The sequence below is a fragment of the Conger conger genome, chromosome 18 (assembly GCF_963514075.1).
Source record: "Conger conger chromosome 18, fConCon1.1, whole genome shotgun sequence".
Taxonomy (NCBI): Eukaryota; Metazoa; Chordata; class Actinopteri; order Anguilliformes; family Congridae; genus Conger; species Conger conger.
The window spans coordinates 11,576,552-11,591,293 of record NC_083777.1 but is presented as its reverse complement, the minus strand read 5'-3'; the positions used below and the strand labels follow the sequence as shown (position 1 = coordinate 11,591,293).

Sequence of the window (14,742 nt, the reverse complement as noted above, 5' to 3'; positions counted from 1 at the left end):
ATAGTGGAGTTGTGCTGTTGGTTGTTATCAAGTGCGTTCTGGGTTTGGAGGAACTCCAATTTGTTTATTTCTGTGAGTGTGGTGACAACGCCTCCATCTTAGATCTTAGGCCTGGGCTATCAAACTCAGGTCCTGGAGGGCTGCAGTGTCTGCTGGTTTTCAGTGTGTTTCAGTGCAGGTGACTAACTGAATTAATTGGCTAAGGAGTTCACACACCCTATTCTCAAGGCCTTAGCTGGCTGCTAATTGAGAGGAAATTACAAATACCAGCAGACACTGCAGCCACCCAGGATTAGAGTTTGACACCCCTGTATTAGGCCCTTAGCGCCCCCCCCCCCCCCCCCCCCCCCGACCCGTTATGTACTGTGTGCCTAGCTGATTGATTGGTTGCGTACTATGCGCCTAGCTGATTGGGTGTGGTGAAATGCTGTACTGTATGTTGGCAAGCTGAGGCACTGTACAGACTTAAACAAATGTCCCTCCCTGTCGAGGTTCCTGGGTTCTCTGACTATGCCACAGACCTTATATGGAATATATAGGGTCTCTCCACGACCCTGTAAAATCCTCTGTTTGACATTTCAGCCTCGTAAAGTGACTTAAGACCATGTTCTGTAGCTAAAGAGCAAAGGCTCGACATCAAACTCTCACAAGGTTGAACAGTGCAGTTCAAGATCGCTGTGGTCTGAGACTCTCCCCAGCTGTAAGTAAAGAATATTTATTACTTTAACTATAAATTTGCAGGACTCATTTTCAGTCATGCGGCAAGCAAGTTTCCATGTGCCATGTTTGTAGGGTTATAAATTAGAAGGAGAGCATTTTTGCCATGTTTCCATGCTTTTTCAGTTTTTGTACGTTTTTCTTTTCTGGTATTTCTGTAGATGTTGTGAGTATGAGTGTCTCTTTCTTCTGACTGTAAATTGAATAATATTGGGTTTTTTCTAAAACTGGATTTCACTTTCAGTAAGTGGATATGAATCACTACAGTGCAATCAATAAGTATTTGGGCAGTGACACATTTTTGGTGGCGTTGGCTCAGTATTCCAGCACATTGAAATGAAGCCATGAATGCAGTTAAAATGCAACCTGTGAGCTTTCGTTTGAGGGTATTTACATCCACATCAGGTGAACCATGTAGAATTACAGCCCATTTCCCCCATTTTAGGGCACCATAATATTTGGGACAAAGGGCTTTATAGGCGCTTCTCAGTGGTCAGGTTTGTTCAATTGCTTCCTTCGTGCAGGTTTAAAAGAGTTTTCAATATCTAGTCTTGATTTGAGGCTTTTGATTGCCTTTGGAGTCTGTTATTGTGTTTGTCAATATGAGGACCGGAGCTGTGCCCATGAAAGTCAGTGAATATGAGGCTGAGAAACAATACAAATATGAGACATATGCCAAACCTCAGGCTTTCCAAAATTAACTGTTTAGAACATCATTAAAAAGAAAGAGAGCACTGGTGATCTTCATAGTTGCAAACCTCTGCAGTCGATGACAAAATAACACCCACAAACACCTGTCCCAGAGATCAGAAACAGTCTTCAGGAGGCAGACGTGGGTGTGGTAGTGACCTCTGTCTGCCGAAGACTTTACAAAAGAACTAAAGAGGCTACACTGCAAGATGCAAACCACTAGCTACAAAAACAGGATGGCCAGATTACAGTGAGTTAAGAAGTACCTAAAAGAGCCTGTAGAGTTCTGGAAAGTAGTTATTCCATATCTCTTCTGTCCGTAGCATATTTTTATGTGCTGGAGTACCGAGCCAAAACTAAAGAAAATTGTGTTTGCATTGTATACACCCTGTACTATAAAAATGTACATATTGAACTTCAATACCTGTCTGGATTGTTGTTAAGTATGTATTTGCTGGATGAAAGGTGGACTAAACAGAAAAATGATTGAATAGTACAGCTGTTAAACAGCTGGTCTCTGTAACGGGTTTGATGGAGGTGTTCTGGACATGGCTGTTATGATCGGGCCATGGTAAAGAATGTAAACACTCATTGAAAAAAAAAAAAAGAATCGGTCCTATTTATGTTTCCTAATATGCTCAAGTGCGGAAGGCAGCCACTCCCCACGCATTAGCGATATGGGTATTTTTCACATGAATTATGTATAGTATGAATTATGAATTATAAATGCTGCTAACTGTTGTTCCATATTACAACCTCTTGTAACCAAATTAGTTACAATTTAACTACACAGGTAAAACTGCAACTTAATGTGTAGTGTTACTGGGATGAGTTAGTCAAGGGACTGACACGTTGGTACTGTCCTTCGACGTAGCCCACTCACCGTGCTGGTTCAGGTCGAGACCCTGGCCCTCTCTCTCCCTCGGTTTTGGACAGTGCATGTGGTCAGAACCCGTCCTGGCTGCAGGTGAATAGAACAGTGGAAGAATAGGGATGGGCCCCTTTAATACACCCACCACCATCACCCTGCGCGTAGAATAGGGATGGGCCCCTTTAATACACCCACCACCATCACCCTGCGCGTAGAATAGGGATGGGCCCCTTTAATACACCCACCACCATCACCCTGCGCGTAGAATAAGGATGGGCCCCTTTAATACACCCACCACCATCACCCTGCGCGTAGAATAAGGATGGGCCCCTTTAATACACCCACCACCATCACCCTGCACGTAGAATAAGGATGGGCCCCTTTAATACACCCGCCACCATCACCCTGCGCGTGGGCCTCTTTGGCCCGTCGTTAGCCTTGGCAAGCAAAGGACCCGACCAGAGATCAACCGCAAACTCTTATCAGATTCAACATGGACCGCTGCCTTTCAAGTTGGATCCAATATCCTTTAAAGTCCCATATATTAGCTTGGACCATTTATGTTTTAATAAATGGGTTTTTTTTTTTTAAAAGAGGAGAGTTGCTGGCTTCTCTCTCTGCCAAGCTTGTGGATAATATCTTAAAAAGCCAGAGGGTTATAAATCAGATGGCGGAGTGGAGCTATGTTTGACTGTAAATCAGATTTTCACAACCTGCTGTGCCCATAACAGGTGGTGGTGCCTCTCCGCTCAGGGCTGCAGTTTGTCCACGGGGGGGGTGGTGGGGGGGTGGGGGTGGGAACAGGGGTAACAGCAGTCTCAGTTTTGACAGTCAGTGGTCCTGTGTCATGTGACAGTAGAAGTTAGCTTCCAAGTGCTCTGGCCATTACACCTTTGGACACTATGCTGGGCAACAACTCACAGCTACACTCTCTGAAATAAAGTGACAGTGGAGGTGCCTTTTTGTTCTTCAAGCAGCAAATTTTCAAAATGTACAGTTTGTTCTCTTTGGGACTAATGACTAATAATGTTTTCCAAGCAAAAAGGATGAATTATATTTCACCTCTGCGCCTGGACCTCTGGTGCCTTAAAATCAGCAACTGATTTAAACCAAAATAAATTGGCCAGGTGACATTGCTGTTATTACACAACTTTAACTGGCCAAGTAAGTCCTGAATAACAGCAAAAGTCAGCACAGCCTGTGTGGCTCTCCAGTACCAGGGGTACAGGATCTCTGGTCTAAGCTGTTATTGCGAGAGTTTGTCCTGTGGAGTCATTTCAATGAGAGAGGAAGGATTGGATATTTCCAACCTGCCTTGTGAGCAGTTTGGTTCAGTCATGACTCATGAATGACATTGCTCATACAGATAGAAGGAAAATGGCTCAGATCAAGGTTATTAAATACTTAAAACAAACAGTCACATATTGTATCCACATATTGGTGTCAAATCCGACTCTTGTTTGTGGCACCAAACTGGTGCCAAAGCAAAAGTAGGACTTCAGTTGGGATCGAACAGCAGTGACCAAATGTGACACACAGCAGAATAACTGAAATAAATGCTGCACTCAAATACATTACAGGTACTTTAGAGTCACAGCGTCTCCCCGGTCCTGCGTTTCTAAGCACCCGCGGGTGACATCCTGACAGGAGGCAGCCGGACTGAGCTTCACCAGGGGAAGTTTTCCCCCGCTGTACGGAAGCGTTTCTTCTAGGCTGTGCGAGAGTGAAACGGAGTAGGAGTGGTGTGGCTTTCCACCTTTAACTACATTACATTACACTACATTACATTACACTACATTGCATTATAGTCATTTAGCAGACTCTCTGATCCAGAGTGACATACAATGAAGTGCAAATCATAACCTGGGACAAGTGCGCTGAAAAGTATGGCTCCAAGTCCTAGAGCGATAAAAACTTGAACCTTTGTAGAACACCCCGAATAGTAAACAAATTAGGCGCAAGTGCAATTATTACATATAGCACAGACATAATTAATTATGAGTTATTACAATGAGGTAGGGAGGAAAGGTGAATAGGTGGGTTTTCAATCTGTGCTTAAAAGTGGTCAAGGACTCTGTTCTGACGTCCACAGGAAGGTCATTCCACCACTGTGGGGCCAGAACAGACGGGAGTCGTGAGCGAGAAATGCAGGTGTGACGAGGGGGAGGTGGCCGGTGTCCAGAGGTAGCGGAATGGAGCGGTCTGGCAGGTGTATAGGGTCAGATTTGCGATTGGATGTATGCTGGGTGCCTTACCTATTTTGAGCTTTAGATGGTGGTTGTCCATCCAGCTCTGGATGTCTCTCAGGCAGGCGGAGATACGAGCAGAGACCTGTGTGTCAGATGGGGGAAAGGACAGAAAGAGTTTGGTGTCATCAACATAACAGTGGTATAACATACGAGCAGAGATAACAGGGCCAAGGCATCGAGTGTAGATGGAGAAGAGGAGGGGTCTGAGGACTGAGACTTGGGGAACTCCTGTGACAAGGGGACGACGGGTTGATACTTTACCGGCCCAGATAACCTGGGAGGGGCGATCAGAGAGCTAAGACTCAATCCAGTCTAGGGCTGTGTCTCAGATCCCTGTAGCTGCCAGAGACGATAGGAGGGCTATGGAGCCCCATCTCCTCTCTGGAAGAGCATGAGCAGTCTCTCCTAGCAGGGCTTGTGTTGATCACATGCTGCTGTATGCAGCGCAACTTCTTGTTGTCACATGACGTAATAAAATAGTGATTAGACAGTGATGGCACCTTCAAGAAAAAAAGAGAGGGGCTCCACCAATCATGTAATAAATTGGTGACAACCAACATACAAGTCCAACATGACAATGTGCCCACCACTTCTAGCTGTAGTTCCAGGTGCCCAGTCCACCAATCACCAGCACTGCTGCTCCATCTGTTCTTAATAAAGTACCCTGTGATTGGTTAGCCTGGTCTCTGTTGTCTCGGCAAAAGGTTATGCCACAATCAGTCTATCCCTATTTCCTTATCCCTGCTCTGAATGCCACCTAACAAAGCACTTATGTGGAGTTTCTGAAGTTAGTTATTCAGCTGTCGTTGCCTGTGTGTTTTCAGAGGCTGCCAACAAGTCCAAGCCGACGAAGGGGGGGATCCAGCGCAGCCAGGAGACGGGCATGGCGGTGGAGTACCCGCGGAACGCCATGGCTCGCCAGGCCAGCCGAGAGTCCACCGATGGGAGCATGAACAGCTACAGCTCAGAGGGAAAGTGAGTCACGCGCCCTCTGTCTCCGTCTGTCAATCTCTCTCTCTCTCTCTATAACTCTCTAACCCTGCCGTAAAATCCAGCTATGACCAGGTTGAAATGACCGGCTACCAGCTGTTTCGAAACATAGCTTGAGCTGGTCAAGCCATGTTGAGTGTGGAGCTGGTTTGAACTGGTCAACCAGCTACCAGCTCTTTCAAAACCTACAGTAGCTTGATCTGTTTTTTTCAGCAGGGTATCTCTATTTTGCTCTCTGTCTCTACCTCTCCCCCTCTCTGTCTCTCTATCTCTACCTCTCCCTGTCTCTCTCTCTCTCTCTCTCTCTCTCTCTCTCTGTCTCTACCTCTCTCTATAGCTCTCTTCTATAAACATCCCTAAAATGTTGGTTCCACAGCTCTGCCATACCGTACTTGTGCTAATTGGAACGCTGTGGAGTTTGTGCTGTGGCCCTGTGGAGACTTTCTTATGCATGTTTGTTTGTATTTGTCCTACCATTACTCTACCAAGGGTCCCACAGAGCCATCCTGCTTCGTTAATTACATCCCCCAGAGGTTAAACTTATGGTATCTCACAGTTTGGACTGAACAACCATGTATTACACCATACTGCTGTCAAATATGCAGTAGATCCAAAAATAATATTTTCTCCTGACAAATTTTCCTATTGAACTCAATGGAAAAGATATTCAGGAGGAACAATTATTTTCATATCTTCTGCATATCTGGCAGCAACACAGTGGTTTGAGGCTCACCATATACCTTGGGCTCTTGATGACATACAGCCAATTAGCCAACAAATGTGTTCCATGCAGTATCAGCATAATTTACAGCGGAATCTAGTCCCACTGCCCAATTCCCAAAGACATTTATTCAAATGCAAATTGTTTTAGAATCAACCTGAAAATAAGATATCCAGACTCTGATGTTGATAGGTCACACAGATCATGAAGTCATGCAAAGGATATACAACAAAATACATGATTACTTTTATTCATATAACAGTGTTCCATACATTATAGATCTCTGAAATGGGGGGGACTACGTATAAACACTGCTGTAATTTCTACATGGTGAAACCAAAATGTATAAAAATGTCTTTTATTAAAATCTGACAATGTGCACTTTAACCACATGTGATTTTTTAAATTATTTATCTCAAATTGTTGAGTACAGAAATGATACTCCACAACATAAATGATGAGTCTTTGTCCCAAACATTATGGAGGGCACTATTTTTATGTTATACATTTACTGTGTACACACACACACACACAAACATAATGCACTCGCATACACACAGTCACACACACACACACACACACACAGTTCTTTGTAAAGCCCAGTGGAAAGAGGGGAAGGAGTTTATTGACAAATAAATTAATCAAAGTAAAGCATTTTGTGCTGTATAGCCTGTAAATAATTATGTACATAGCAGAGGAACAATCCTTTTGGTGTTATTCTGTACTCTGGGATTTGAAAAAATAGAGTGCGATTCATTAACTATTCCCCTCTACTCATGTAAAAAGTGGCGCAGAGGTGTTTTTATAAGGACAGCACAGGAGAGGACCGCAGTGAATTTCATATGCTTATTATCACTGCTCTTTCTGTACATGCCGGGCATATATCTTTTCCCAACAGTTTATATCTGCTGGCCCATTCAACATCACACCACACTTAATTTCCCCCGCCCGTGTACAGTATATACTGTATGAGTCCACTGGGTGCCGTTTACAGAGAGCCCCATGTCCCCCACACTGTTCTCAACAACATTCATCTGCAGCATATTTCCAGCCTCCACTGGATACAAGCCAAGACTCGCCGTATATATGTATGAGTCTGTCTGTGTGTAGCTGGGTTGTGTATGTGTGCGTGTGCATTATATTTGTGTGTGCATGCGCGTGTGTGTGCGCGTGTATGTGTACGTGCATGTGTGTGTATGTGTATGTGCATGTGTGTGTGCCCGTGTGTGTGCACGTGTGTGCATATGTCTGTGCCATGTGCGTGTATGAACGTGTGTGTGCCAAGTGTGTTCACCCATATATTAATGGCACTTCTGTTTTTGGACATTTGCTGTTGGACGAATAAGAGGTGACCGATATGAGCACCGGTTTGCTAAGACAATTGTATTTCTATTTCCTCTCTTAGTCCCAGTTAATTAACACATCCTTCGTCATTCACCCTGGGGGACACGTCAGGGTGCTGCGCCTCTCCGGAAATAGCAGCGGCACCCGTCATCAAATGGCCTTCGCTTAGGCTCGCAGTCACTGATGCAGGGCCGAGTGCATCAGGCCCGGAGCACTTAAGATAATTACAGGTTGATTAATCTGAACGGAGGTCTTAAATACTCTCTTTCTGAACCGTGACGATAGCTGGCGTCTCCGTCCAAAATTCCTACAGGGATTAGATCATGGAAACTGGATCGGCTTCACAAAGAACTTGTTGTACATTTCTGTGATGCGAGAGCATGTCTGAAATGTTTCCCGCGCATGTCACAGGGCTGCTTTTCTGTGTTTAGAGGTTGGTTTGATGAATGGTTCAGATTAAGATTCTTAGTCTGTGTGAAGGAGGGTGGGGGTTGTGGGGCTTTTTTAGGGGTTCTTAACATGTGGGTGGATAGAGAGCAGCACTGCTGCAGTGGGCTCTTGCACTTGTGTATCTTGGGTGCAGTATGTGATCTGTGTGGAATCTTGTCCAGTCTGATCTTCTCAGGGGTGCGGCTGGGAGCTGACAGCCAGTTCAGTGACTTCCTGGATGGTCTTGGCCCCGCCCAGCTGGTGGGACGGCAAACCCTGGCCACACCTGCCATGGGTGAGTAGAGGACCCCCCTACTCACCACTTCCTCTTTACCTGGCCCACTTCCTGTCTCATGTCTCCACTTCCTGAGTGTTTCTCAATACCTAGAACGTGAAATCCGGACTTGCGTTCTTGGTATTGTGTTCTTATTCTGAAAGTGCTCTACTAGATTTAGAGTTAGCCAAATCAATTCACTGTCAATTTACCATGACATCTATAAATTAGATGAAGCAAAATAATGTTGTAATCAATCACAGATGTACAAGGAAATGTTAAATGAGTCTCAGTCCAAGTGAATCCTTTATTGCAGTGGTAACCAACGCAGTGGTAATAGATTAGCAGAATTGTGCATGGCAAATTATGGTTGAAATGAAAACCTATAGGATGGGACTGTATATCTAATGGTTGGAATAGGGTTGGTTACCACTGCTTTATGGGCTGTATAGTGTTCTGCCTTTAATGGTTAGTGGTGGTACTCAGACACTGCTGGTGTACCCGCTCCAGGTGACATCCAGATCGGGCTGATGGACAAGAAGGGTCAGCTGGAGGTGGAGGTGATCAGGGCCCGGGGACTCACCCCAAAACCAGGATCCAAATCTCTGCCAGGTGAGGACTGCAGCCTGTTCCCCACCTAAAAACAAAACACCCATGACGTAAAATCGAGCTAAGACCAGCTTAAGAAATTGAGCTGGTCTTGCTGGGTATGAGCTTGTCAACCAGCTAGTGCTGCTAGCTTCTGAGCTGGGAGCTGGTCTGAACTGGTCAGCCAGCTACCACCCGTAAAACCTAGCTTCAGCTGATTTATTTCAGCAGGGACCACTACCATTTCAAATAACACTGCTTCGCCCCATATCTTTTAGACCCAGAAAACAATACAATTTGTGTAAATGAAAAATGACCATTCCATGACAGAACAGTATTATTTTATGGAAACCATAAAGTGCAACTTGAGGACAGTGCTAAGAATAGCGTTCTCAACACTTTATGCTTTATCTCAGGGGAGCCCATATTTATTTTTGTTTATTGCAGGTTATATTTATATTTTTACGATCTGAATGGCTGCTGTTTTTATGAGCTAATAAAACAGTGGTGGTAAATGAGTGCTGCGCAGTACGCAGTATAATGTGCACTGAGGGTCCGTTAGCTGAAGCGTGTTTGTGTTTCTCAGCTCCGTATGTAAAGGTGTACCTGCTGGATAGCGGAGCGTGCAAAGCCAAAAAGAAAACCAAGATTGCACGGAAGACCTTGGACCCCCTGTACCAGCAGGCCCTGCTGTTTGAGGAGAGCCCCCAAGGCAAAGTGTTGCAGGTAGGGCTGTTTGAGAAGAGCCCCCAGGGCAAAGTGTTACAGGTAGGGCTGTTTGAGGCATGTCCCCAAGGCAAAGTGTTACAGGTAGGGCTATTTGAGAAGAGCCCCCAGGGCAAAGTGTTACAGGTAGGGCTGTTCGAGAAGAGCCCCCAGGGCAAAGTGTTACAGGTAGGGCTACTTGAGAAGAGCCCCCAGGGCAAAGTGTTACAGGTAGGGCTGTTTGAGGCATGTCCCCAGGGCAAAGTGTTACAGGTAGGGCTGTTTGAGGAGAGCCCCCAGGGCAAAGTGTTACAGGTAGGGCTGTTTGAGAAGAGCCCACAGGGCAAAGTGTTACAGGTAGGGCTGTTTGAGAAGTGCCCCCAGGGCAAAGTGTTACAGGTAGGGCTGGGGAACATGGATGCAGTTCATGGGACATGTGTGTGGTTCATGGGATGTGTGCAGTTTGGCTTTTTGTTTGCCATTGGGGCAACATTAGCTCAGGAGGTAAGAGCAGTTGTCTGGCAGTCGGAGGGTTGCTGGTTTGATCCCATGCCAATGGTGTGTGCCCGACGGTCTGGACTCAAATTCTGACTGTGCAGTACAATTGTGTTACTTGCTTTTGGCAGATGCTCTTATCCAGAGTCACTTACAGTATGCCACTTTTACAAATGCATTTGTACAGCTGGATATACTGCAGTAATTTGGGTTAAGTGCATGGCTCAAGGGTACAACAGCAGTGTCCAAGCTACAATCTTTGGGTTACAGGCCAGTTCCCCACCCATTGTACGTTATACGCTGCCGGCCCACGTTTGTGCTGACTGTGCTTCCAGCAGCTGTGGACCACTGAATAATTGGATGTCGCTCCACCATATAGGGAGGGCTGTTGTAGACTGGTGACCTCGCTGTTAAAGTTCATTTATGTTTTGGTGACTAAGTGTCTGCTGACAGAACATGTTGCACTGAGAGTGCAAGACAGTTTGCTTTGTTACTATAGCAACCGGCTTCTCAAGCCCGTCCATTTTACCAGTTAACAAAACGTCTCCATTCATAAAAACATGTCGCCTAGTAAACTAGTGTCCCTTGTTTCTGAACCTCACATCTGCGCAACACTTCTGACGGGCATCTGAGACCTTGCTAAAATCTGCAGGTACAGGACAAACTTCAGCGATGCTCAAAAGTGTCGGCTTGGCGTCAAAAGCATTGAATTTGCATAATTTTTGTCCGCAGACATGTTGCAAGACATGCATAAATCGCTGGTTTGGTGCTCAAGGGGCGTTTGTGAGATAGATAGTCTCAAGTTCTCGGTGAGATCTATCTTGTGATAATAGATAAGATGTGCCCTATTTAACTACATTGAAATAAAAGGTAAATGCACGAAGAATCATCACAAAAACCTTGATTCATTCAAACAGTTGTTTTGGCTCTCCTGTAAAATCCTGAAAAAGGCAGTGGAGGAGAGAGCGCACATTACTGCACTGTTGTGACATAGGACAGGACTGACCAGATTGGGACGAAATGAGAAATAGGAGCTCATATACTGAACCATCATATCGTTGTGTTTTGTCAATGTTTCCTCCCTCAGGTAATAGTCTGGGGAGACTATGGGCGAATGGACCATAAATGCTTCATGGGAGTAGCGCAGATCCTATTGGAGGAGCTGGACCTATCCAGTACAGTGATTGGCTGGTACAAACTGTTTCCCCCCTCCTCATTGGTGGACCCCACGCTAGCCCCCCTGACGCGGCGAGCCTCCCAGTCGTCGCTCGACAGTTCCTCGGGACCACCGGGCGTCCGGTCCTAGTGACCGCATCGACAAGCCGACCAGGACAACAATCAGAACCCGACAAGAACCGCGTGCAAAGCTTTGTTGGAGCCTGACAATCACACAAGTTACTTTTGACTTTGACACTAGAGCTTTATTTAGATTTTATTAGTTGATTTTTATTTTCTTTGTTTTTTTACATTTTCGTTTATGTTTGATTCGAAATATTTTTTCATGAAACAGGGCTGTCACAAAACATAGGAGAAAAAAAATAAAATTCCACAGAAACAGACTATGCTGCTTGTGACTAATATAGAAACCAGTGTTGATGCCTACTCGGCTGGTTTTAACCAAACAAATAGATTGTTTTAGCTGAATAAAAATGAGTGTCTAAGTGCATGGATTAGAGAGAGGTCTTTCTCTGGCCACCCGCTGAAGCTGCCATTTTGATTGTCTCTACGGGGCCCCGTTCTGCATGCCAGTCCCTGAGCCGGGACAGGCCAGGGTTCAGAGTTCAGAGGTCAGGGGTCATCATAAAAAGATTGCTGCGAAGTGTTCAGTACAGGGGGCTCATTCCAATCGCTTATTTTATCCCTCCTTGTCTCCTCGTTCCTCAACTGCCCTGGAAGTCGTTTGAGGTCTGGCATCTTTAAGGACATTCCAACCGGTTAAGGAGCGAGGAGCTAGGAGGCTCCCAAAGGACTCTTGAGCAAGGAAACACGGGTACATCCTTTGGGGAAGTATTTTTTTAGAACACGCGACATACAAATTATACATTTGTGGATCCACCTCTCCCCATCTGCCATGTCTGTAATTGACCTGGCTTCAAACTAATGTTTAAAAGAGCAGGGATGTTCCGTTGGCCTGATACACGTTTCCTCGATTCCTCCATCCTCGCTTCCCTTCCTCGTCTCCTCCGATGGGTGGAGGGGCACGGACGGGAAGCGAGGGGGTGAAGATGAGCGATTGGACGGAGCCTGGGGTGTTTGCTGAGCCCCTGGTCCTTTGGGAGGGCCCAGGTTCGGGCCGCGCTGATCTTGGCAGAAAGGCCCTTCCTGTCTGTTTACAGCGGCCTCCGCAGGCTGCGTCCGCATTTCATTTCCGGTCCTTTCCGTTCCCGCCGAGTTCCTTTGCTCACGCGTTTGCATCGCGAGTAGCGCTCGCCACTTTGGAGGTTTGCGCAGGGGCAGTGACGGGAAACGCGGACGAACGAATAAACCGAAAGCAATGTAAAACAGCGCTGGGGGCTGTTAGCGCAGGCAGCCTCAGGTTCCATTACCACAGTGAAGTTCGCTCTTCATCTCTCACAGAGTGAACGGGCCTACGCTTACGTCCTCCCCAGCTAATGAGATTAAACGGGGGGTTTTTGTACCCGCCATTTTAAGCAGGGGTCGCGGGGACCGCGTCTGTCAGCAACCGCCGCGTTCTACCGAACCCGAGGAGGAGGAAGACTCCTCCCGGAGGAGTTTCCTTTTTGAAGAAACTCCGCTCACGTTCAGGTCGTTTTCATTTTTTGGGAATCACTTCTTTCGTTGTAGTTAAATCAGATTTAAGTTTATATGGATTAACGCAAGCACAATAATTTGTTTTCCACATCCGCAAAATGTTTCGCTGTTTGGAGAAAAGAAAACCAAACTACAGTTAGCTTTGCCCCTCTCCCCTACCCCCCCTCCACCCCCAACATTCCATTTTGTCTTTGCCTAAATTTTGGGGGTAAGAGTCATAATGACCCCTCCAGAGAATCTCTGTGAATGTGATGGTTAGATTGTGTGGGGGTGTGCTTGGGAGGGGGTTGGGGGAATGGGGTAACACTCTGCCCCCTCTCCCGCCCCACTGACGGGCCACCGACTCTTCCTCCCAGTGGAAGCAGCATGACTCCGGATCTGTCCCAAGCTGCATGCACATTTGTAAAACAAGACAGACGAACAAGTGATTTAAATTAAATATGTGTGTTAGTTCCACATACTGTAGGCCAGCTTGTATGTTGCATGTAGTTGTACAGTTTGCTCGTACTTACTATCAAATTTTTTGGAAGAAAAATAATAAATAAATAAATAAAAATTATAACCAAGAGACCGAAGCCATTCATATCACATGTAGACAGTTGGCCCAGCTCAACCCAGACCATAGCCTTCCTTCTGGTGCCAAACGTCTACACAAAAGTTTTATAAATACATTTATTTTTCCTTTTTTTACCCTATGGATAAAAGTGCTGTATAGTACTGTGGTACTGAGCAGTTCCAGGTCCTGAACTTGTTGGTGTACACTGTAGTCTACTACTATGGAGCTGGGACTAGCGTACGTAGAAGTGGTGTATAAACAAGAGCTAACTGTACATGAAGTATGATTATAGCAAAACATTAAGAAAGATATATAGATATATAAATATATGAAACAGAAAAATATATGTACACAAACACCCTTACACAGACACAGATTTTGTATTTAAAAAAAAGAAAGCTGTGTGGTATGTTGATATTTACAGAGGCAGACTCAAATTTTAGCAGATCAAAGTCTTGTATTTTGGGACCGCTGAGCGGACCATGCCCCGTATAGAAACCCCGCAAGACCCCCCCCCCCCACCCCAACCCCCAGCCCAACATTACGGCCAAACTGAACACTGGGAACTTGGATGCCTCCTACCTAGTCAAGAGTAGTCAGAACGCTCCCTTGTGCTTCAAAATGGACTCCCAAGACCACGCCATGTAAACATGTTAAATAAAGTTTACTTTCCCATGTCCAGTGAGGCTTTCTTTCCTTTGTCAGTATTATTGAAGAAAATGCTGATTGTTTACAATTTACGTGTTCCACTGAAACCGAAAAAGTATTAACTGCAACATTTCTTGTTTGTAATAACAGATGTGGCTCAAATGATGTGTATGTTTTATATTAAAGAGTTCATTTTTATTATTTACAAATAAAAGATTGTGTGGAAGAAATTCACTTTTTTTAAAAGTTATTGTTCGGTTGTGTGATGTCTTCTCTGAATGCTCGCCCTGCAGGTAGTTGAAATATGAAAGGTGATTATTATGATTCATATTTCCTAGCCTTGCAGTTTAGAAAATAAAAGTTCCTTTTTAACTCAGTTAGGTCCATGCCATCTGACATGTAACAAACACACTAAATGAAATGCATTAGTCCTCCATAAGCACAGGAGGCATGCTATTGTGTTCCGTTTAACAGTCTCTGGCACCACCTAGTGGCAGGATTCTAATCACACACAGTTGAAGCACTGAGAAGAATAACTGATGTTAACAGAAATTACTCATATTTAACTCTATGCTGGTGAGGAAAAAAAGAATAATGTCCTACCCCAAACCACTCATGTCTGGTTTCTCATGTTTTCAAACTATTACAGCTTTGCTATTTTGTTGAATGGGTCTTTTCCCAAACAAATACAAT

At 45.1% G+C, this 14,742-nt stretch overlaps 1 protein-coding gene across 1 annotated transcript in view; it reads left to right on the top strand.

The window, feature by feature from the left end:
• The window catches only part of LOC133117935 (regulating synaptic membrane exocytosis protein 1-like), an 88,420-nt gene extending 74,141 nt beyond the window's left edge, over positions 1 to 14,279 (top strand). The window contains exons 29-33 of the mRNA XM_061227461.1: positions 5,352 to 5,502; positions 8,194 to 8,306; positions 8,796 to 8,897; positions 9,460 to 9,599; positions 11,161 to 14,279. Of these exons, the coding sequence (XP_061083445.1) occupies positions 5,352 to 5,502; positions 8,194 to 8,306; positions 8,796 to 8,897; positions 9,460 to 9,599; positions 11,161 to 11,379 (725 nt within the window). The 3' untranslated portion in view covers positions 11,380 to 14,279. The remainder of the gene's footprint in view (positions 1 to 5,351; positions 5,503 to 8,193; positions 8,307 to 8,795; positions 8,898 to 9,459; positions 9,600 to 11,160) is intronic.
• The last annotated feature ends 463 nt before the right edge of the window (positions 14,280 to 14,742 follow it).